The 25,501-nt window shown below is 42.6% G+C and overlaps 1 protein-coding gene across 1 annotated transcript in view; it reads right to left on the reverse strand.

Annotated features, from left to right (window-relative positions):
* LOC311112981 (phospholipid-transporting ATPase ABCA1-like) overlaps nucleotides 1-25,501 on the reverse strand; it is a 207,230-nt gene that overhangs the window by 168,615 nt on the left and 13,114 nt on the right. Inside the window, exons 3-9 of the mRNA XM_084156107.1 lie at nucleotides 19,465-19,558; nucleotides 18,373-18,514; nucleotides 18,003-18,130; nucleotides 16,150-16,277; nucleotides 14,727-14,924; nucleotides 9,446-9,532; nucleotides 8,939-9,149 (exon numbers count right to left, since the gene is read on the reverse strand). Coding sequence (XP_084012233.1) covers nucleotides 8,939-9,149; nucleotides 9,446-9,532; nucleotides 14,727-14,924; nucleotides 16,150-16,277; nucleotides 18,003-18,130; nucleotides 18,373-18,514; nucleotides 19,465-19,558 — 988 coding nt within the window. The remainder of the gene's footprint in view (nucleotides 1-8,938; nucleotides 9,150-9,445; nucleotides 9,533-14,726; nucleotides 14,925-16,149; nucleotides 16,278-18,002; nucleotides 18,131-18,372; nucleotides 18,515-19,464; nucleotides 19,559-25,501) is intronic.

Raw genomic sequence — 25,501 nt, forward strand, 5'->3', positions numbered from 1 at the left:
GGACGCCGTTGGTTCCTAAAAAGAAACCTGCCAATTTGGAGCCCTTCATTGGTAGGCTGGGACATCTGCATCGAGAGGGCTCACCGCGTATTCAGCAAAAGCATTGAGCCTGAGTGGCCACACACCCTGATCTTTAAACTGCTGGATTACACCAGGCTATCCTGCAAGGGGCGAGGGCCGTTTTCCCCATCAAGCACAAACACCAACATCTGCAGTTCTTTCCGGATTACAGTGCAGAGACCACAAAGAAGAGAACTGCATTCACTCCGGTAAAGAAGAAGATGACGGCACTTGGTCTACAGCCATTTCTGCAATATCCTGCTCTCGTAAGCTAACACATTGAGGCAACAGGTTTATCTTCAACTCAACCAGGGAGGCAGAGGATTTATTCTGATCAACATTTGAGGCGAACAGGACTTCCGACCCAGGCCGCAGCGCCTGTCCCGGTTTGGATCGCAGAGAAGACAAAGTCACACAGGAGATGGACATCTCTTCACCCCGGGATGGAGCAGTAGCCACTGTGTTGTGGCTGACTAGCTTGCTAGCTAGGTCCTTGAATTGTTTGGCTATTGTTAGTAGAGATAAGCTAACCTTAGCTACAGCTCTGTGCTTCACAGAACCGAGTTTACGAAGTAACTGGCGTGGCGAGTGGTTTTGTTGTGAGGACTTTACTGAACCATATGGATAAATAGTGTTTCTTCTGAACTGAAAGAATACTTTTTTTTTTTTGATAAAGGTAAGCAACTTACTGTTAGTAGTAGGGGGAGTAGTTGGCTGGCTAGCTAGCTAAACTATCAAGAAACACAACAATGGTTCAGGAGGAAGACTGCCATAACATGTATGGATGATTACAACCCAGTCTCAGGTTGGATAATTAACGTAGCTAAGTTGCCTTTGGACTGAAATATGCATCCTCTGTTGTCTTTAACGTTACTGCATGTAATAGGGACATACCTAGTAGATTGCTTGCTCTGCAGCTGAAGCAGAATGAGTCGAAGGCATCAATTAATGGTATACGCACAGACCCTAAAGCAATAAATTATTTTTTTTATATATTTTTATAGTGCCCTTTACTCATCAGAAGCTACACTTCATATGCAAAGGTGCATGTTATTTATGCAGAATTTGGCTTTACCTAAATGGGATGTTTAGACAGAGCTGCTGGAACAACCCATAACCTTAGAAGAGCTAGGGGATGTGGTCAGGGCTCTACAAAAAGGGAAATCTCCCCTGCTTGATGGGATCCCTGGTTCTATGGGATAAAGTTGGTCCCGTGATTTTGGACTGATTTGGTCACTCGTTAGGGACCAGAACATTTCATTAATTAGGTCACGTGTAGCTCAGTTGGTAGAACATGGTGTTTGCAACGCCAGGGTTGTGGGTTAGATTCCCACGGGGGGCCAGTATGAAAAATGTATGCACTCTAACTGTAAGTCGCTCTGGATAAGAGCGTCTGCTAAATGACTAAAATGTCAAATTAATTACTCTGTTACAGAAGAAGGGAAAAGACCTGCTCGAATGTTCTAGTTACCGACTCGTCTCCCTGATTTGTGGGGATGCAAAAGTATTGGCCATGTGTATTGATCTCTTGGTGTGTAAGTTAATACACCATGACCAAACTGGCTTTGTTAAAGGGAGATTGGCTGCAGATAATGTACACAGGTTACTGCATGTTATTGACATTGCTGACAATTTACCTCACGACTACGTTGTTTTGTCTCTTGATAATGAAAAGGCATTCAACCGGTTAGAATGGGGATATGTATGGATGGTTTTGGAGCAGTTTGAGTTTGATCATAATTTCATCTCTATGATAAAAACATTATATAACAGCCCGACTGCTTCAGTGATAACTGGCACCTGTCAATCGTCTCCATTTCCATTACAATGCGGATCTAAACAAGGTTGTCCTATGTCCCCACTGCTTTTTGCTCTGTCACTAGAGCCCCTTGCACAAGCTGTCAGACAAAGTATGACTATCTCTCCAATTGCAATTCATGCGTCTACACACTTTATCTCACGTCATGCAGATGACATTCTTCTGTTCCTATCCAATGTTGGGTCCTCTCTCTCTCATGTACTGGAGTTGTTTGATGAGTTTAAAGAGCTGGCAGGATACAAGATAAACTGGACCGAATCTGTGTTACTTACTTTAAATGAAGCAGCTAAGAATGCTCAGTTACCCTCTTTGGAACCAATACATTTACATTTACGTCATTTAGCAGACGCTCTTATCCAGAGCGACTTACAGTTAGTGAGTGCATACATTTTCATACTGGCCCCCCGTGGGAAACGAACCCACAACCCTGGCGTTGCAAGCACCAAGCTCTACCAACTGAGCTACAGGGGACTAAGCACCAGCCTTACTTATTTGGAGGTTAAAATACATCCTACTTTGCAGAAAATTGTTAGAGACAACTTATGTGGCCAGTTGCAAAGAATTAAAAAGGATTTGCAGAGGTGGTTTAATCTAACTATTGTTACAGGGCAGAGTTACCACAGTAAAAATGAATATTTTGCCCCGGGTTAACTTTTTATGATCCCTTTATCGCCACCTCCAACGTTTATCTCTAACTTTATATGGAGTGGAAAACAGGCTATAATCAAACTCACTACTTTGCAGCGTGCTAAATGCACAGGAGGATTAGCTGTCCCGAATCTCAATTTCTATTATTGGGCTTTTCAAATAAGAGCATTACGAGTGTGAATGGACCGTCAAGCAGTTGTACCTTGGAGAGCTATTGAATCTGATCTGGTTAAACCGCATCGACTAGAACAGTTTGTATTTGCTGGGGTTGGTAGAAAATATCTTAGTTTTAGGTTTGGTATCATAGTTCTGAACTCCTTGAATATATGGAAGAGGGTGGAAAAGGTCATAGGTCATCAGACAAAATTCCATCAGTTATCTCTAATATGGAACAATTTCCATTTAATGACAGGTGGACATCCTTTCACACAGGCCTCTTGTGTTTATGTTTTGAAGGATCACATTTATTTCAAATCAAATCAAATGTATTTATAAAGCCCTTTACAGTTGAAGTCGGAAGTTTACATACACATAAGTTGGAGTCATTAAAACTCGTTTTTCAACCACTCCACACATTTCTTGTTAACAAATTTTGGTTTGACAAGTCGGTTAGGACATCTACTTCGTGTATGACACAAGTAATTTTTCCAACAATTGTTTACAGACAGATTATTTCACTTATAATTCACTGTATCACAAGTTGACTGTGCCTTTAAACAGCTTGGAAAATTCCCGAAAATTATGCCATGGCTTTATAAGCTTCTGATAGGCTAATTGACATCATTTGAGTCAATTGGAGGTGTACCTGTGGATGTATTTCAAGGCTTACCTTCAAACTCAGTGCCTCTATGCTTGACATCATGGGAAAATCAAAAGAAATCTGCCAAGACCTCAGAAAAACAATTGTAGACCTCCACAAGTCTGGTTCATCCTTGGGAGCAATTTCCAAATGCTTGAAGGTACCATGTTCATCTGTACAAACAATAGTACGCAAGTGTAAACATCATGGGACCACGCAGCCGTCATACCGCTCAGGAAGGAGACGCATTCTGTCTCTAGAGATGAATGTACTTTGGTGCGGAAAGTGCCAATCAATCCTGAACAACAGCAAAGGACCTTGTGAAGATGCTGAAGGAAATAGGTACAAAAGTATCTATATCCACAGTAAAACGAGTCCTATATCGACATAACCTGAAAGGCCACTCAGCAAGGAAGAAGCCACTGTTCCAAAACCGCCATAAAAAAGCCAGACTACGGTTTGCAACTGCACATGGGGACAAAGATCGTACTCTTTGGAGAAATGTCCTCTGGTCTGATGAAACAAAAATAGAACTGTTTGGCCATAATGACCATCGTTATGTTTGGAGGAAAAAGGGGGTACTTGCAAGCCGAAGAACACATTTACATTACATTTTAGTGTCACGCCCTGGCTCTGGGACTCTGTTATGTTGAGCCAGGGTGTGTAGTTTCTATGTGTTTGTGTTCTAGGTTCATTATCTAGCTCATGTGTTTTCTGTGTTGGCAGGGGTGGTTCTCAATCAGAGGCAACGAGTATCAGCTGTTGCTTGTTGTCTCTGATTGGGAACCATACTTATGCAGACTGTTTTCCACAGTGTATTGTGGGATCTTGTTCCGTGTTGGTTTGTGTATGTACCCAAGGACTTCACGTATCGTTTTGTTGTTTTTGTTCGTGTGGTGAATATAATAAAAGTATGTTCGCATTCCACGCTGCGCATTGGTCCACTCCTTTCAACGATCGTGACAGAAGATCCCACCAAAACAGGACCAAGCAGCGTGTCCAGGAGCAAGCGTCGGGTAAGGAGCTGGAGAGGTTGGCGATGGCCCAGGTGGGCCAATGGTGGTCCTGGGAGGACATGCTCGCGGGAAAAGGGCCATGGGCTAAAGTTAAGGCCCTGGCGAGAGAGGAGGTACGGCGCCAACAGTGCCGTCGTCAGACAGGCGAGAGGCAACCCCAATAAATTTTTAGGGGGGGGCACACGGCATGGATGACGGGGCAGCAGGAGGCAGCTACAGGGCGTATCGGGAGAATAGGAGAGGAGGCCACCAGGTTAAGGGGGCTATTGGTCCAGAGGGAGCAGGAGTTAGTGGGTCAGAGGGAGGAGCTACTGGAGGCGATAAGGGAGAAGGAGAGAGTAGAGGCACGGCGAGAGGAACTGTGTAGGCAGCTGAGGGAGCGGAGGGTTATGAAGAAACCCAGTCCCGCTCCTCACACCAAGCAAGTGGTGTGTGTCACCAGTCCGGTCCGGCCCGTTCCTGCTCCCCGCACTAAGTTAGTGGTGCGTGTTCCCAGTCCGGCCCGACCCGTTCCTGCTCCCCGCACTAAGTTAGTGGTGCGTGTTCCCAGTCCGGCCCGACCCGTTCCTGCTTCCCGCACTAAGTTAGTGGTGCGTGTTCCCAGTCCGGCCCGACCCGTTCCTGCTCCCCGCACTAAGTTAGTGGTCCGTGTTCGCAGTCCGGCCCGACCCGTTCCTGCTCCCCGTACCAAGCTTATGGTGCGCGTCGCCAGCCCGGTCCGGCCTGTTCCTGCCCCTCGCACCAAGCCTATGGTGCGCGTCGCCAGCCCGGCCCGTCCTGTTCCTGCTCCCCGCACCAAGCCAATGGTGCGCGTCGCCAGCCCGGCCCGGCCTGTTCCTGCTCCCCGCACCAAGCAAATGGTGCGCGTCGCCAGCCCGGCCCGGCCTGTTCCTGCTCCCCGCACCAAGCCAATGGTGCGCGTTGCCAGCCCGGCCCGGCCTGTTCCTGCTCCCCGCACCAAGCCAATGGTGCGCGTCGCCAGCCCGGCCCGGCCTGTTCCTGCTCCCCGCACCAAGCCAGGGGTGCGCGTCATCAGCCCGGTCCGGCCCGTTCCTGCTCCCCGCACCAAGCCAGGGGTGTGCGTCGTCAGCCCGTTCCGGCCCGTTCCTGCTCCCCGCACCAAGCCTGGGGTGCGCGTCGTCAGCCCGGTCCGGCCCGTTCCTGCTCCCCGCACCAAGCCTGTGGTGCGCGTCGTCAGCCCGTTCCGGCCCGTTCCTGCTCCCCGCACCAAGCCAGGGGTGCGCGTCGCAGCCCGGTCCGGCCCGTCCCTGCTCCCCGCACCAAGCCAGGGGTGCGCGTCGTCAGCCCGGTCCGGCCCGTTCCTGCTCCCCGCACCAAGCCTGTGGTGCGCGTCGTCAGCCCGGTTCGGCCCGTTCCTGCTCCCCGCACCAAGCCTGTGGTGCGCGTCGTCAGCCCGGTCCGTTCCTGCTCCCCGCACCAAGCCTGTGGTGCGCGTCGTCAGTCCGGTCCAGCCCGTTCCTGCACCCCGCACCAAGCTTGTGGTGCGCGTCGTCAGTCCGGCACAGCCCGTGCCTGGGTCACCGGTGCCTGGTCAGGTACCGGTCAGCTGCTCCACACCGGAGCCTAAGCAATCCGCTCCACCGATGTCCAGTCCAGCTCCAGCCAGCGGGGCCAGACCGGACCAGGGGCGCTACGGGGGGATTGTTGGAGGGTGGTGGTCAAGCCCGGAGCCACCTCCGAGGAGGAATGCCCACCCGGCCCTCCCCTGTTCGGTTTATGTTTGGCGCGGTCGCAGTCCGCGCCTTTGGGGGGGGGTACTGTCACGCCCTGGCTCTGGGACTCTGTTATGTTCAGCCAGGGTGTGTAGTTTCTATGTGTTTGTGTTCTAGGTTCATTATCTAGCTCATGTGTTTTCTGTGTTGGCCGGGGTGGTTCTCAATCAGAGGCAACGAGTATCAGCTGTTGCTTGTTGTCTCTGATTGGGAACCATACTTAGGCAGCCTGTTTTCCACAGTGTATTGTGGGATCTTGTTCCGTGTTGGTTTGTGTATGTACCCAAGGACTTCACGTATCGTTTTGTTGTTTTTGTTCGTGTGGTGAATATAATAAAAGTATGTTCGCATTCCACGCTGCGCATTGGTCCACTCCTTTCAACGATCGTGACATTTAGTCATTTAGCAGACGCTCTTACCAGAGCGACTTACAGTTAGTGAGTGCATACCATCCCAACCGTGAAGCACGGGGGTGGCAGCATCATGTTGTGGGGGTGCTTTGCTGCAGGAGGGACTGGTGCACTTCACAAAATAGATGGCATCATGAGGAAGGACAATTATGTGGATATATTGAAGCAACATCTCAAGACATCAGTCAGGAAGTTAAAGCTTGGTCACAAATGGGTCTTCCAAATGGACAATGACCCCAAGCATACTTCCAAAGTTGTGGCAAAATGGCAAAAGAACAACAAAGTCAAGGTATTGGAGTGGCCATCACAAAGCCCTGACCTCAATCCTATAGAACATTTGTGGGCAGAACTGAAAAAGCGTGTGCGAGCAAGGAGGCCTACAAACCTGACTCAGTTACACCAGCTCTGTCAGGAGAAACGGGCCAAAATTCACCCAACTTATTGTGGGAAGCTTGTGCAAGGCTACCCGAAACGTTTGACCCAAGTTAAACAATTTAAAGGCAATGCTACCAAATACTAATTGAGTGTATGTAAACTTCTGACACTCTCTACTATTATTCTAACATTTCACATTTTTAAAATAAAGTGGTGATCCTAACTGACGTAAGACAGGGACTTTTTACTAGGATAAAATGTCAGGAATTGTGAAAAACTGAGTTTAAATGTATTTGGCTAAGGTGTATGTAAACTTCCGACTTCAACTGTATATATCAGCAGATGTCACAAAGTGCTTATACAGAAACCCAGCCTAAAACGCCAAACAGCAAGCAATGCAGATGTAGAAACAGATGTATTTATAGTGAGATTGGCTTGCGCAGATTTCAGGATATTGAAGACGACTATTCCCTGCCAGGATCCTCATACTATCTGTATCTGCAATTAAGTTCAGCAATGAAGGCTTATGGTGTACCCTGGAATTTGCCCTTGCCACCCAATGGCAGGCTGGATAGGTCCAGATAGGAGTTCTAGAGGGCTAGTAGCAGAGATATACGACACACTTACAGGGAAGACTTATAAGAAATTACCAATGGAGGTTGTATGGGAGACAGAGTTGGAGAGGATGGAATTAACCCCTGATTGGGATAGGATATGGTCAAATCTGAGCGAGGCATCTAAGAATCTTAGCCATCAGCTCATTCACCTCAAATTGATTCACAGAGAATATGCAACTCCATATAAATGTTTTCTGATTAAAATAATACATCCAATCTGCACACACTGTACAAACAATGCTGTAGGTACTGTGATGCATATGTTCTGGGATTGTCCACATTTTGGAGTGACATATGCTCAGTGCTGTCAAGAATGATGAGGGTTAACCTTATCTCAGATCCTTGCCTGTGCCTGCTGTGCCTGCTGTGCCTGCTGACTGATGATTCATCTTTATCTTTGACACTTATTCAACATAGAATTCTACTAGCTGGATTTACAGCAGCAAAGAAAACTATTGTGCAGTTATGGTGGAATTCGGGGCTGGCTCTTGAAATGTACTGGATGTTTTTCAGAATATTATTAATTTGGAATGCACAACATCAAAACGTAATAGGACGAGGCTGTCCACAGTGCAAACATGGGCAGGGATATCCTCCGCCATGAGGGACCAACTGGTAGGCTGAGTTGCCTCTCTTTTCTTAGCCTTTTTTGTTAATTTCTGACTATCTCTACTATTTGAGAAGTTTGCTACGGGCTGTCGGCAGGAGATGGGTGGGAGGCTTGACCAAATTTGTACATTCAATTGTGTTTTACTTATGTGATTTGTCATGGGCTGGAGCTGCATGTACAGTATAACTCCCAGTATTTTTATCAAGGCCAAGGTAGGAATATCGTATTCATTCTTTTGTTATCCTCAAATTGGCTTACTGTTTATTCTTTGAAGTGGGGAAAAGATCATGCATTACTAGATGATGTCAGCAGACTAGTCCCCGATGTTTTGGAATGCTTCTATTTAGGGGCTGGTTTTAAAGCTCGCGCAGGGGGTTATTTTCTCTCCACAGTCTGTCTTCCTCCCCCAGGGGGGTCATGGGTACTCCATGTATAACATTGTGTGGTGTTGACTGTGTGTTATGTCTGTTCTGTTCTGTCAATGTCATTTTATTTTTGTAGAAATTATTATTTGTTGTTGTTGTTGTTGTTGTTGTGTAAACTCAAAACATGTAATCACAAAAACAAAGTAAGAACATTGAGGGAATTATCTGGTCACCCTGATAAAAATATTGTATGCAGTGTGAATTGCGGGGTGGCGAGGGGGGCTCAGCCCTGTCGAATTAGACATGAGCTCCCCTAAATGCAACAAAAGTCTAACTTTGGGGGGGGGGCTCTAATAACCATTCACCTATTTGTTTAAAATGCAATTTTGGACTGATACAGTGGTAAATATGAAAAAATTAAAGCTTCAGCAATTGAAGTCAGTATTTTGATAGGTCAAGGCAGAGTGCACTATTAACAATACTTACTGGAATTGCTGCTCCTGACGTTGTCCAGTGTCTCATTATTTTCTGCGTCATTCCTCATCGCTCCAAAAGCAGGGAAATGCATGGTGGTCTTTGTGGAGTTGGAGGTTGGTGCTTTACCACAAAGTAGGATGTTCAGACTACCAAACGCGTCTGCTCTGAAATCCAGCATATCAGCGGCCTTTAACCACATTGAGTTCTGCAACTTGTTTATCTGCATTGGTGGGGGTGTCATTGGGGGAAGATGCACAATAATATATCAGAACATGACAGTGTAGTACTTAATTTATTTACTTCAAGACGACTAATTGATATGATACAACCCAATATCACGCAATTTCTCAATAGACTTGTCTTCATATTTCCATTACTGTTATTGATTACAATGAGTCATACAAGCCCGGGTTACTGGGCGACACAGGTGTTCTCGACAGAAACTAATACTGAATGGTATTGGATTTCCATGTAGGCCCACTATTCTTTCAGATGGTAAATAACTACCACACCAACCTCATCAATCACGGGTAAGGCATCCTCTGTAGTTTTTCTTACTAATCCAAATGTCTCGGACGGAGTCAAATCCAAAGCCGTAGGTAGCTAAATGAGGGAATAAGAAGTTGATTTAGCAAACATTGTTGATTTATATCCAATACATAATGTGTATTTGTTTGTAACAGGCTCAGTGTTTTAAAGGGTAAGTTCTGTATTTTACAACTTAATGTTAGATGGTTCCTCAATCTGAATTGCACTGTTGCCCCTATCACTCCCATAGATTTTTAGCTAGCGTTGGCTAAAGCTCGCTCATGTTTGTAGTGGCTATTTAAAGAAAACCAAACAATGGATTAAAGTTTATTCTTGCCAGTAGACTACTTTCACGGTGAGAAACCTAAGATTAAGTTATAAATTCTGAACTTCCACTTTAAGCTAACACCTCAGATGTTACCTCAAACACCACAGGTATTTGCAACAAAACTGTCCGACAGAGAGTAGTTCTGCATTTTCTTTTCAGGTGCATGTCTTCAGTTTAAAACAATGGTTGCTTGAGGATATACAACACTATATAAAGTACAGTTACTGTAACAATGGAAAAACAGCCTAGACACTGCATTTTTTCCAACAGTGCCCTCTTTTAAAATTATTGGGTTCATGAGGCCTGTGGTAAGTTTTAGTCCAAGCAATGTCAAAACCAATATCTTCCCCAACAATGTTTTAAGGGGATGTATTTTTATAAAATGGCAGGAATATGATTCATAGCCATACCACATATCTGATGGCTAAAACACAATGGCACAAGGCAGCCCAGCCACTGCACATGTCCTTTAAAACACTATAATGTCCATGTGTCAGGAGTATGCTAACATGAGTCCCTGTTGACCTTCACTGAGAAAAACAATATAGCTCAAATCCATAGAGCGAGAGCGCTAAAGAGAGAAAATGAATCCTAAATCCCCCATTAGTATTTATGAAAAGTATAAGCCACAGATAATTTACAAATTCAAGGAGGTGTCACTAGAATCCCTGTTTATCCCGCAGCCCTTTTTGAACTCTGAGTTAAATTTTACCCTTGGCAGCAATACACAAGGAAGCCGAGACGCGCTGATTGGAAAAACATCGGCATCTCACTCAGGAAATATGGGGTGAAACAGCTTAAAATCACAGCTAAGTAGTCAATGGGCAGAAAGAGAGGTCTTGGACTGTATCGTATTAATGGCTTGATAAGTAGACCCATGGCACAAGGCAATCTCTCAGAGCCATTCGGTAAACTATATGATGTTTCGCTCTTTATTCTCCACATTATCTGTCATTTCTCAGCTGTGTTTCCAAGGGAGGCAAGAGCATGGAATGGTGTTACAAAAATAGAACACTAATTTCATTGTGGACTCAGAAACCACAAAGGTTACCAAGACAGTGACCTTACTAGATGTAATGGGAACTCTAACGGGTACAGTAACTTCAGAAGGAATGCCCCCAAAATAACCTCCTCAGATTTTTGTTGTTTCAGAGTTCATAACATCCATGCAGACCATTATGTGACTGAAAATGAGTTGGGGACAAAAACTAATAGTAATAGCTGTGTAATTTACTGTACAACATAATAAGACTGGTTTTCACTATACATTTACCATGTGATAAGGGCTATATCTCAAGATGTTTCATAATGTGTAGTTGATTCTGTTGATGCTATTGATGTCGTACAGTGCATTCGGAAAATATTTTAGACCCCTTAATGTTTTACATGTTTTTTGTTACGCGACAGCCTTATTCTACATTTGATTAACTATATATTTGTCCTCATCAATCTACACAGAATACCCCATAATGACAAATAAATGTTTGCAAATGTATTAAAAATAATAAACTGACATTTATTATTCAGACTCTTTACTCAGTACTTTGTTAAAGCACCTTTGGCAGCGATTACAGCTTTGAGTCTTCTTGGGTATGACACTACAAGCTTGGCACACCTGTATTTGGGGAGTTTCTCCCATTCTTCTCTGCAGATCCTCTCAATCTCTGTCAGGTTGGATGGGGAGCGTCGCAGCACAGCTATTTTCAGGTCTCTCCAGAGATGTTCGATTGGGTTCAAGTCAGGGATCTGGCTGGGCCACTCAAGGACATTCAGAGACTTGTCCCAAAGCCACTCCTGCATTGTCTTGGCTGTGTGCTTATGGTTGTTGTCCTGTTGGAAGGTGAACCTTCGCCCCAGTCTGAGCACTCTGGAGCAGGTTTTCATCAAGGGTCTCTATGTACTTTGCTCCGTTTCTCTCGTTCCTGACTAGTCTCCCAGTCCCTACCGCTGTAAAACATCCCCACAGCATAATGCTGCCACCACCATCATGGAGATTCTTCATACCCAAGAAGACTCAAGGCTGTAATCGCAAAATGTGGAAACATTTCTAAAAACCTGTTTTTGCTTTGTCATTATGGGGTATTGTGTGTAAATTGATGAGGGGAAAATGCAATTTAATCAATTTTAGAATAAGGCTGTAACGTAACAAAATGTGTAAAAAGTCAAGGGGTCTGAATACTTTCCGAATGCTCTGTATATTGCACTGGTTCTACCAGCCATCAGTCCTATCAGGACTTTGTGTTCTTATGTATGCCTGTATTGTCCCCTGTAGCTATGCGTCCAATGCTGATGACAAATCGAATTTCCCCTCTGGGTATCAATTACATTCATTCAATTAAATTATTCTATGTTTAAAACACACTATCCAACCACCTTGTTTTCCTAAAATATCCACATTGCAAAAGTCATATCGCTAAGCTACTGTAATGTGCACCTGGACACTTGTATGACAAGAAGATAGCACCAGTTACTTTCTGTCCAACGCTCCCTATAACCTCGCTCTGTTGTGCTCTGTGCTCCCTTCAAAAAAAAATATTAAGTCTCAACACAACTAAATCACCACTATACCACTCAATGCTGTCTCGATAAACCCAGACTATTTTTTTCTTTCTAAAGGCCCTTTCTTTATGTATTTATTATCACCACTTTTCTCCAACTCCAAGCTCTCAGAGTGTGAAAGAGTATTTTTTTCCCCTCCATTTTGCTCAGGGGGGCCAGATGACTTTTTTTTGCCATATCTTGTCTGTCGTTTTCTTCGATGACTGAAAATGCCTCCAAGCTTAAGTTGTTCAAATGGCTTTTTTTCCCCTCCTTGAACTTCTTGCCTCATCACTTATTCATTGCTTTTGCTGTCCCATACATTTTCTCTCAAAGATAAACTGGGAAGGAGAGTGCACTCTTTTGTCGCCTCTACAGGAAGTAAGGTTTCAATGAAATCCAGCAAATATCAATGCTAAATAAATCAAATTGTATTTACTTTACAACAGTCAGTGGAGACCAAGAGAGGAGAAACATAGAGAACAAACTTCAATTAAAGAGGTTGTTCAGACATTTTGCCTCTGGTGCTCTTGAGCTAAAAGGGGTCCCCTAAATGGCCAGAAATACTGGCCAGAAATGACCTAATTTCCCCACGCCCATGAGCAAAAGCATATTGTTAGCCAAAAACGAAGGATTGTGTGGTTCCTTGAGTTAAGTGACTAAACATCCATAAAGCATCTTTAATGAAGCACCAAGCTCAGCTTCTCAGGTTTAGGAAAAATATCTCTCACCTTGGGTTTTATTCAAACATACTTTGCCCCCACAGCCATCCAAACCGTTATATCATCATGGCAACATAATATATAAGTTTCTAATTTTGTCAGAAAGTGGTTTTCATTGCAAGTTAAAGCGTACTGTTAGCTAACTAGCTAACGTTAGCTGGCTGGCTCGCTAGCTAACATTATGTGTATGATCTGTGTAGTAATATTATCTCAGAAAGTAATTTGCATTGCTGGTTATAGCCTGATGTTAGCTAGCTAACTAACATTGAACCTAGTTGGTTAGCTTTAGCTAGCAATGACAATCTATTTATATTGATAGTACTCTATGGATTGTGATTATGGTTCATTGTTTAGCTAGCTAGCTAGCTAGCTACATGTCTAAACAAAAGACTCCAAGTTAAAGCGTACTGTGAGCTAGCTAGCTAACATTAGCTGGCTGGCTCACTAGCTAATATTATTGAAACACTCTCACAAATTGCATAGGTACAATAAACAAAGTAGGTTAAAATGGTGAGTACCTTTGACAGTTTTGAACTTAGGATGCTCTGTTTGGTGCAAGTTTGAAAAAGTGAACTCATGCGTTGGAGACAATGAGATACAAGACACAAGATTCAGTAAGGAAAGTACTCTGGAGCGCGTAATTTAGAATATAAACCCACACACTCATGACAAAATATATAGATGTATAGTATAGTCAGGTCCATCATTATTGGCACCTTTGATAAAGATAAGCAAAAAATAGTAAAATAAATAATACACATACTGAGCTATATTGTATGGACTTTTTTGTACTATTATATTATTTTAAACTAATACAATTATAAACAAATAGATTTAGTTTAACAAGTAATATTTATTTTCTCTCAAAAGGATAGGGGTCAAAATTATTGGCAACCCTCTTTTCAATACCTTTCAATATCTCACCTTACGAGGATAACGGCACTAAGCCTTTTTCTAAAATGTTTTATGAGATTGGAGAACACATTGGGATCTTAGACCATTCCTCCATACAGAATCTTTCCAGATCCTTGATATCCTTCGTCTGCGCTTATGGACTGCTCTCTTCCATTGAAAACCATTAGGTTAAAGTCCAGAGAATGATATGACCATTGCAAAATGTTGATTTTGTGGTCGATTATCCTTTTCTTTGTGGATTTTGATGTGTGCTTGGGGTTATTGTCTTGCTATAATATCCACTTGTGGCCAAGTTTCAGCCTCCTGGCAGAGGCAACCAGGTTTTAGGCTAAAATGTCCTGGTACTTGGTAAAATTCATGATGCCGTTGACCTTAACAAGGGCCCCAGGACCAGTGGAAGCAAAATAACCAAATAACATTAAAGATCCAGCACCATATTTTACAGTAGGTATGGGGTTCTTTTCTGCATATGATTCCTCTTTTCGATGCCAAACCCACCACTGGTGTTTAGGTCATCTGACCATACAGAAACAAGTGCCAATGCCGTTTAGCAAACTCCAGGCGTTTACATTTGTTGGATGACATAAAAATAGAGCTCTTTGGCAGTAGCTAAAATAGATTTCAAACAATTAAGAGCCACAGAGAGAAAAGGTAAATTAAAAAGCAGGTACAATACATAATTACATCTTTATGTCACAGTGAAGTAAACAGTACAATCAAGTTACATTTACATCATTGAGTGGTAGACCTAATTATAATGACTTACATTGGTGAGCATCTTCCTTGTATCCAGGTTTTGTAGGAAGACTTCCCTGGTTTGTCTCAACTGTTGTGCTGTGAGGGAGCAGCTGACATTCTGAAAGGCCTCCTTGTCAGAGGCGCTGGTGAATTCCACGTATCTATCAAGAGTTGTTCCATTGCAAAGAGTGATCATCAGGTCGTCTTGCCTTGAAATGCCCATTATCTGGTGAAAGGATATGATGAGTGGTAGAAGTAAAATAGAAGCCTATCTGATTCAGTTTCTACCTGGAGTTCTATTTGTGTACTTTACACACACCAAGCACCCTTGTTAGTGAGGAGCGTATAGCCCGGCACACATAATTATCTTCTTCCTCCTCATCTGATATCAGTTGGAACATGGCAGGGCATCAATGGGAAACATCTGAAGGGGCCACTCATAGATCACACTTATCGCTACCACAGCTGCATTTCACCCAAACACAAACGTGCCAGGTAGAGCAGTGTTTCTCAATCAATTCCTGGGGTACCCCCAAGGTGTGACATTTGTGTTTTAGCTCAGTGCTAACACACATGATTTGGGGATTAGTTGAACCAAGTGTGTTAGTGCTGGGCTAGAACAAAGATGTGCACCCCTAGGAATAGATTGAGAAACATTGACTTATTGTAAATTCTCTGCAAAGTCATATAGTATGTCTCTCCTGAATCGATTAGAACAGTCATGAAATGATGTCCTTGCAATGCATTATGTTCAATCATATGGGGAAGTCGGACGCCTAGAGATTGGAGAGGCAGACCTGAAGCCAGAAGGTTGTCAGTTCGAATCTAGTGTTAGGCACTAAAAGAAGTGGGGGGATGCTAGACTCTGATCCCAACTACAATCTCCAACCGTTGTGCCATCGAACAAGGCATTTCAAAACTAGCTCTAGCGCCACTGCACTGTGACTCAAAAGTGTGTTTGTGTCTTGTGTGGGAGAGGGGGTTGGTAGAAGATTCATTTTGGATTTAAGAGTTGTATTATGTTTGTTAAAGATGCACTATGCAGAAATCGCTCCGCCATTTCCTGGTTGCTAAAATTCTAATAGTTCACCTAATTTTAGTTTATGTGACAAAACAAGTGTAGAGAATCATTGTACCATCTAAACTGAAATATATTTTCCATAACCACAAATATTGTATTTTCAGCTGTTTGAAGATAGTGTACAAAAGCAAAAGACACAAAAGCGAAACTTAAGAACAGGAAGCATAGAAATAGCGCACATAGAACAGATCTACTGCTTCTTAGACTTGCTTTCAATAAGAATGACATATCTATAACATATATTTATGTGAATTTGTTCAGCTCGCCCAAAAAGTTAAATCTTCCAGCTTTAAGAGTGCATTGTTGTTTCCAGACCACTCTGCAGTACTATGATGTGTAAAAAATATTGTGTGGTATTATGCTTACTCACCCCATTCAGGCGAACATTTGAGGTAATCAGACTGTCGGCTACCGTCATTGGCACGGACAAGTTCTCCCTCAGATATGTGGTGAACATTTCATTGTCATTCAGGATACTTCTCAGAGGAATGGGCTGACCTTAAACATGAAGGGGGAGAACAAGTAATGTGCTTTCACTCGGGCAGAATTAGAATGGATCTGGGATGAAAACTATTTTTGAGGGAGCTGTGTCAGTTTGTTTGATAGACGGCATGTAATACAGTATACTCCATAGACGTGGCAAACATCAAAGATGGGGTGAACGTGATGTTCCTTACACATTTGATGTTGACAGCATCCAACTGATACATTTAAGTGTAGCATTTCCCAAAGTGCTTTGCTTTGCTTTTTTTTGTTTAACATCACTTTGGGAGGCATTTGGTCATAAAGTACTGATGACTCAGACTTGAAATTGTATTGTATTCTACAGGTGAATGTTGCAATAAAATGTGGATAAGAGCGAGGGAGGGTCGACAGTGGAATTGTTTTAGTGGGAGCTGGCACATCGTTGCTAAACATGCATCAGTCAGTTAAGCAGTCATTTTGTACTGATTAGATGCCCACTGATAGTCTTGGTCGAAATGACAACATCAAAACCAATCGACTGTTTAATGTAATCCTCCCCGCTTAGACTGGTGAGAATGTCTGGGTGGAGATCACAAGCCAAAGACAGCCCATTACTACTTCACTCCACAATGTTTATCTCTTAGGCTACATGGTTCGTTGAGTATTCTCAAGAAATCTGCTTTTGAAAAAAACTCATGAGTATCAATATTGGAGAATATGCTGGGAACATTTTGACTTAAGCCACACACATGGCATCGTAATATGGTAGAAAATAAATTATAGTATGTACCTATGACGTTAAATTCATGCTTATAGGAATTCAAGGTGGAGATACTTATCCTGTCACTATACTCTTACTAAAACTACTACTACCTCTGTCATTACCATTTTCAACACCATCAATAAGGTAGGACGACATGACGCTTACAGGTCGAAACAAAAACATGCTCTGGGCTCTGTCTGAACTTGGTTACCGGGCGAGATTGGAGTCCCTACCCCAACACTTTTAATAATCTCAGTTGAGAAGCACAACACAACCACCTTTGCCATTTACGTCCCTTTGATATCCCTCTGCCTCTCCCTTGTGTTATATGACCTTTCGCTATGTCGCCTCAGACAGCGTATCCCATTAATTAAGCCGTGCCTTAGATCTCTGATGGATTTAATCTTGTATATTACAAGACTGTGACCCCAAAATGCAAATACGGTTTTGGGTGCAATGTTTGTGCGAGCCTCAACAATGGCTGGGCCCCCTTTTGCCTATTTGCTAATTAGGTGCCTTGTGAAAATCTGAATATCATCAGGCTAAATGAGCCTAATGCGAAGTAGCAACCTATGAAGATAAACGATCTGCCACTCCACACGGCAAATTAGATCATAAATAATCAGTTGTCATTGTTTTTCGAGTGATCTCAGAGAATGACAAATCCTCCAAACTGTCACCCTCGTGAATGGGCTACTCCAGTGGATAGAGGACCGTGGTCAAATCCATGGCAAAGTGATTGTCAGTCTGGTAAAGTATTATACTGTTCCAATTACTGCTGAGCCATTAGTCAGTGGCTGTAAAAGCTTTATTATTCATGAGATATTCAGGATTTGGCTTAGAACTTAGTTTATTAATATGGTCCTCAGTGTATTGAACAGTACAGGATCAGTTGAGTTGGTGTGCTAAAGTAGATTATCACTGCAATGGGCTCATGATTTTCTAGGGCCCTAAAAAACTGTTTGAACAATTTGAAAACAGTTGAAATACTGTACCTTTTGCATGGTTAGATGTCTGTAGAATCAAAGCCCACTGGTCCACATCATCTGAAAGCATCTGGACCTTGGTTAGGATGGATCTGTTTGCCAGAAGTGACTGTAACTCGATCAACATCCCAGCAATTCTGGTTGGACAGAGGAAGAATTTAAAAAGTCTTAGTCAATGCATGGTTAAATGAAAGATAGCTATAGGCCTACCTCAAATGTGATATGACTCACTTTCTAAAGGAACATCAACGGCCAACTGACTACCAAAACCTACCATTATCAAGGTGAAATAATGTAACTCAAACCAGGATCAATTACAGTAAATTTGGAAATTGTCACTGTAGGTAAATGGCTTGAAAAAGGTTGCCCTTCTACATACATGGAATTGTTGAAGTTGTTGACTTGTCCCGGTGCTTCTCCTGGCGTGGAATGGTTTTCACATGGGTTGTCTATGTTACACATCATGCCTTGAAGCCAAGGCAGCACCCCGGCAGAAGGCATGGCTTTATTTGGATAATGACCTGGAACCAAAAAAAGACACAATCATTTCCTTCCATACATGAGCACCTAAAAGTCCTCATCCTCCACCATCTTTCTGCAGCTTTCTGCAGTGTCCTCAGATGATGGCTTCAATTAGAGAATTGTTTGGTGTGTGTTCATGTTGTGTGTCAGCTGACTTGTGTGTCAGTGTCAGCTGACTCGGCGGCCATCTTGCATACGCCCTCAGCCACTTTAATAGGGTTTTGACTAGATAGTATACAGCTATGGTCAGAAGTTACTTTTCGTAGCCGGTTAGGAGAACTTACGCAGCAGGTTAGGAGAATTAACGTAACAGGTTAGGATAATTAGGTTAAGGTTAGGAAAAGGGTTAGGCTTAGCTAAAATGCAAAAATTATCCCAGACGCAACTCAAACATGCATATTTTGATGTCACTTTGACATAAGCTGTATTCCATCTAGCCATTACCCTTTAATAGTTGGATTTGACATTTCAGGTGAACTCACAACAAGTATGGTGTACATTTTAGGACATCCATACTCCACATGACCAAATGTTCCTACTTCCTACTCATACTTTATGTCAAACGAAGTAGGGGTGTCTGAAAATACATTATAATAATGAGAGTTTGTAGGAAGAGTGATACTGAACAGTGTGTTACAGTCGCAGGTACGACATTTGCTGGGCCACGGTGACATTGCTACTTTTACCAGGTGACAAAGTTACAGCAGAAATTGGAGAAAGGAAGAGACACATTTCACGATTAGAAACATTGTGATTGGAGTGCAATAGATTACAGGGGGAGCTATTATATTGCCTTTTATGCACCATTTAGAGTATAATGATTTGTGAGCATCTACAGTTTATCTACAGTTTATTTGTGAAGCATCTATTGAAATTGTAAATACTTTATACATGCATTATAAAGCCTTAATAAGTTGTAGTTTGCTTAAAGTGGGACCGTTCTACTTACATTCGCCCTGGTAAATGGGTTGGGTGGTTGATCTCACCCAGACCAGGATGAAGAACAGAAAGAGAGGCCACAACAACTCCACCACAAGACGCACCTGCATTGAACATGAAGTAGACAGATTACCTCATGTTGTATCATATTATATTATATTATATTACAGTATATTACCTTATGAATCCCATTCTAGTCTCTGTGTTTGAGTTGCTAATGCCTGTTTTCTAGCCCTAAATGGTATGGGTTCAACTCTGACAATTTTCTGTAAGATAAAGCCAGTGTTGCTGAAGAGGAGTTGGGGTCACCTTGTTTGTCGTCACAATAAAATACCTTGTATATTGAAATCGGTATGCCAAATGCATAGACTTCGGCAACAAATGATCTAATATAAATAACATGTCATGCATGTTATGTTATGACATTTACTGCCCACTATATATTTTTTTTCTCCATAGCGTACAAGCATTTTTTTGGAACCGTGGTTAAACATACATTTACATTTACATTTTAGTCATTTAGCAGACGCTCTTATCCAGAGCGACTTACAGTTAGTGAGTGCATACATTTTCATACTATAGCAAACCAACAATGATCAAATGCTTAAATACATTTGCAGAATGGCTGATCATTTTCTTGCCTTTGTACATCGATTGTATATTTTAGACCTGCTTTAGCAAAACTGTAAATACAATTGTCATCAATGAATACAACATTCACTGTAAAGTGGTTTGTTCACAGAATATCAACATGTAGTTTTCATCAGAAGAGAAAAGGTTGCAAACGTGTTCACTATTTCCAGCTATCAGTAAATACTACTACACAAAATTGTAAATGACTTTAACAGTAGAACACCAGGTACAATATAGGGAAAGATCTAGTCAACAGGCACTGTCAAATTGTTATAATTTTTTTTACAACATTGCAGACATGAAGAGATGCTGAAAATAAAGTAGAGTTACTTCTAAGTCATCATCTCCAACATTGTGACCTTCCATTATAGAGCTTTGCTTTGATGTGGATTGTGGCCTATACATTCATATCAGTTGTGGTTCCTCCACTGTATTCAGCTTTCCTTATTTCTATTGGGGAGTGCGTTTCTGCTTGCCGATGGAACGTCCAAGCCTATGTTCAGTATTGAATACATGGACTTGGATTGTGATGACACTAATGAATGACAGTGATCAGGTATAATATTGGAATTTGAGGTGTATTCAATTGTTTGGTGAAATATACATAAAAGGAGAGTAATTTCCCATAATTCTGCAACTTTTGATAGTTGTATTTGCAATTTTGATCATCAGGATTTAGTGAATGCAAAGAAAACACTTTGATCACTGGGATTTTTTAAATGACAGAATAACTTTGTTTTGTCAGCTTAGACTCAACATAAATGCATGTCTGTGTTAATCTATTTGAAGACAGTAGTGATCTTTTGAGGAATGTATTAGCAATTGTGATGGTATCATATCGTTTTGATGAATGTATTTACGTTTTGAGAAGGCTACTACATTTTGAAAATGCATTTACTGTTTTGCAGAAGGCCACAGAGTTCTGTGTCTTGAGAACACTGTTTTGAAAATCAACAGCATTGATTTAACAATAATTTTACGCAATTGAGAAAAACTGTAAAGGTCCTGATGATTCCAGGGCCTTTGAAACAAAAACTATAGCAATCCATCTATGATTACCAAACATGCAGCTCTCTCACAGAGTCGTCAGAGGTTTCAGTAAATTGCATCACCTCTGCAAAATCACCTGCTATGTACAAATGTGCTTTTTCAAATAATTGGGTATGGTTCAGTGATGTGAATGAGGGTTCACTGGAGCGTGTGTGTGTGTATATGTGCGTGTGTGTGTATGCATATCGGTGCCTGTGTGTGTGTGTGTGTTTGTGTGTGTCAAAGCATAGTCATTGCAGTCGGGTCGGTCCGCTTCTGCACCCCTATACCTTTCAGCTTTTACAGAGGATGAGACTGCAAGCTCCACTGACTCCTCCACTCCTCCGCTCCTCCACCCGGCCAAAGCTAACTCACCTCATCTCCTCATACGCTGTCTGCGTCCCAAATGGCACCATATTCCCTATTTTGGGCTGCCCATTAAGGCTCTGGTCAAAAGTAGTGCACTATATAGAGAATGGGCTGTCATTTGGAACGCAGCCACTGTCCATCCTGCTATAAATGGAACTTAAACCTGAGTGTCTGGACCCCTGGGTCCCTTCCTTTCGTTAATATATCCACTTCACCACCCGCCTGCATCCCTTCCTACCACATCAAAGATCTCAGCCTTTTATTCGAAATAACCCCGGGGAATGAAGAAGGGAGTGAAAAAACCATGGACAAAATGGAGGCTTGATGTGTTCTATTTTAGTTTTTCTCTTACTCTATCTCTTTATTTGCCCTTTGCAGAGATGGCTAGTAACACTGTGAGCACAATTTCACCGTGGCATGGGAGGCTTTTCACCCCTCCTAGCTAATCAGAAGTTCAATGGGACTCTTGCCCTATGCTATTTCACTAGCCACACACTCTTAGAAAAAAGGGTCCCAAAAGGGTTCTTCGGCTGTCCCCATAGGATAATCCTTTTTGGTTCCACGTAGAACCCTTTTGGGTTCCATGTAGAACTTCTGTGGAAAGGGTCATCATGGAACCCAAAAGGGTTCTACTTGGAACCAAAAGGGTTCTATCTGGAACCAAGAAGGGTTTTTCAGATTCTAGATAGCTCCTTTTTTTCTAAGAGTGCAGGCGGCGAGCTACAGTGGGGGAAAAAAGTATTTAGTCAGCCACCAATTGTGCAAGTTCTCCCACAAAAAAAGATGAGAGAGGCCTGTAATTTTCATCATAGGTACACGTCAACTATGACAGACAAAATGAGAAAAAAAATCCTGAAAATCACATTGTTTTAATGAATTTATTTGCAAATTATGGTGGAAAATAAGTATTTGGTCAATAACAAAAGTTTCTCAGTACTTTGTTATATACCCTTTGTTGGCAATGACACAGGACAAACGTTTTCTGTAAGTCTTCTCAAGGTTTCCACACACTGTTGCTGGTATTTTGGCCCATTCCTCCATGCAGATCTCCTCTAGAGCAGTGATGTTTTGGGGCTATCGCTGGGCAACACGGACTTTCAACTCCCTCCAAAGATTTTCTATGGGGTTGAGATCTGGAGACTGGCTAGGCCACTCCAGGACCTTGAAATGCTTCTTACGAAGCCACTCCTTCGTTGCCCGGGCGGTGTGTTTGGGATCATTGTCATGCTGAAAGACCCAGCCACGTTTCATCTTCAATGCCCTTGCTGATGGTTTTCACTCAAAATCTCACGATACATGGCCCCATTCATTCTTTCCTTTACACGGATCAGTCGTCCTGGTCCCTTTGCAGAAAAACAGCCCCAAAGCATGATGTTTCCACCCCCATGCTTCACAGTAGGTATGGTGTTCTTTGGATGCAACTCAGCATTCTTTGTCCTCCAAACACGACGAGTTGAGTTTTTACCAAAAAGTTCTATTTTGGTTTCATCTGACCATATGACATTCTCCCAATACTCTTCTGGATCATCCAAATGCACTCTAGCAAACTTCAGACGGGCCTGGACATGTACTGGCTTAAGCAGGGGGACACATCTTGCACTGCAGGATTTGAGTCTCTGGCGGCGTAGTGTGTTACTGATGGTAGGCTTTGTTACTTTGGTCCCAGCTCTCTGCAGGTCATTCACTAGGTCCCCCCGTGTGGTTCTGGGATTTTTGCTCACCGTTCTTGTGATCATTTTGACCCCACGGGGTAAGATCTTGCGTGGAGCCCCAGATCGAGGGAGATTATCAGGGGTCTTGTATGTCTTCCATTTCCTAATAATTGCTCCCACAGTTGATTTCTTCAAACCAAGCTGTTTACCTATTGCAGATTCAGTCTTCCCAGCCTGGTGCAGGTCTACAATTTTGTTTCTGGTGTCATTTGACAGCTCTTTGGTCTTGGCCATAGTGGAGTTTGGAGTGTGACTGTTTGAGGTTGTGGACAGGTGTATTTTATACTAATAACAAGTTCAAACAGGTGCCATTAATACAGGTAACGAGTGGAGGACAGAGGAGCCTCTTAAAGAAGAAGTTACAGGTCTGTGAGAGCCAGAAATCTTGCTTGTTTGTAGGTGACCAAATACTTATTTTCCACCATAATTTGCAAATAAATTCATTAAAAATCCTACAATGTGATTTTCTGAAAAAAAAATCTCAATTTGTCTGTCATAGTTGACGTGTACCTATGATGAAAATTACAGGCCTCTCTCATCTTTTTAAGTGGGAGAACTTGCACAATTGGTGGCTGACTAAATACTTTTTTCCCCCACTGTAGCTAATGTTGAACCAACTCTTATATGCAGCCTGACAATCCTTCTGCCATGGCAACTTGTGTAGCTAAGGGACAAGGTAGGAATACTTACATGCCCTACCTGACTAGACATCACTTTGAGAGGGAAATTCAGAACAACAGTCAAAGTGCTCGAACAGCGGGAGCTGTCTACAGGCTTCGCAGGGAGCCAACTAGGGAGAAAGATATTACAATGCTACATCTCGCCTCAACTCTTCACCTCCTTCCCTAGGCTTTTACGCATCCCTCGGCACCTTCCCTCTCTCTACTTCCACCTCCGCCGACCTTGTCTAGCGGCGTGTTCATCCCCCCCATCATCTCTAGTGGAGTGACCTAGCTGCTTAGAGGAATCAGAGTCAGCGCTAGCCTGGATCGCAGTGCTGCTCTCGCTAGAGTCCATAGCCTTAAAAATCACTACTGCTCTTCTACTGACTGGTCTGTTGTTGTCAATGCTCTCAAAAGTGAACAACTTATCTCTATGGCATGTGTCATGCCCAACGGCGTTGTGAGACGGTCCTCTGCCAATACAGTAGTTGTACAGGTTGTCAAACCACATGTTACTGTATATAGGTGTTTTATTTGTTGTTACTCAGTGTTGTAGCTTCTCCAGTGGTCCACAATCCATCATAAAATGACTTAAATGAGCCACACCAAGTGAATATGGTTGATACAGTACATCAATCACTCAGCTATTTCTTGCTTCACAATGTTATACTGTATGTATCCGAAAGTCAAAGCATGTTATCAATACAAAACCCCCATTTTTCGAGGGATGTCTTAGGTCATTTCACATATCTTCCATTGTCCTCAGCCTTACATGTGTCAGGGAAATTGTGGTAACACTGAGAATGTGATTTATTATAATATATTCCAGAGTACCAGAGGAAAGAGTGAGAAGAGAAGGATCATGGGGGCTCTCTCAGATACAGGGCTCTCGAGGCATTGGCCATTGGACACTGCGGTCTTTGTGAATAGATAATCTCTCCCTATGAAATTATGTGAAATGCTGAAGCATGAAATCAGTTTCATGCCTGTTATAAAATCCCAAAAATGCTTTGTCAGAGATTAATTGAATTGGTCATTAACCTCTAAAATACCCTTTCTCCTTGTTAACTCCCATCCAGTTTCCACTAGTCAATATCCCATGTGTTTCTTTCCCCTAACATGTTCTAATCTGTGCACAATATCTATGTTGTCTTTGACTACATTCCACGGAACAAGGCGCACACAATGCCCTTCATGATTGCCATGACATAACATCTTTGTCATCTTGTTAACGCAATTAATAAGAGAATGCTTCAGCTACAAAACAAGATTTGTCAGACCTCAAATTACATGTCTTCTGTATCGAGTATAAAGTCAAAACTTTAATAAAAAGCTGACATGAAAACTTTCCAAAGTCTTCTGTTCTATGCTGGAATGAGGCGTACCCTACTGTGCTTTATCCATAGGGAACCTGGTGTACTGGTGGGTGGTTTTCTCATCACCGTCACTATGAGAAAGTCAAAACAACAATGTGATTGACTGAAAAAAATAAAGGCCTTATTGTATCTACTGTATAACAAACAATGGCATTCCCTGGAGGCAGTGACAACAAGCTCTGACCTATGCGTTACCGTTGTGGCAACATCTCCCTTTAGTCAGTATAGTCTGTGACCGTATGGCTGGTTGGTGACATCACAGACTA

This window comes from Coregonus lavaretus (genome assembly GCF_964263955.1).
Source record: "Coregonus lavaretus genome assembly, chromosome: 39".
In the NCBI taxonomy this organism is placed as follows: domain Eukaryota; kingdom Metazoa; phylum Chordata; class Actinopteri; order Salmoniformes; family Salmonidae; genus Coregonus; species Coregonus lavaretus.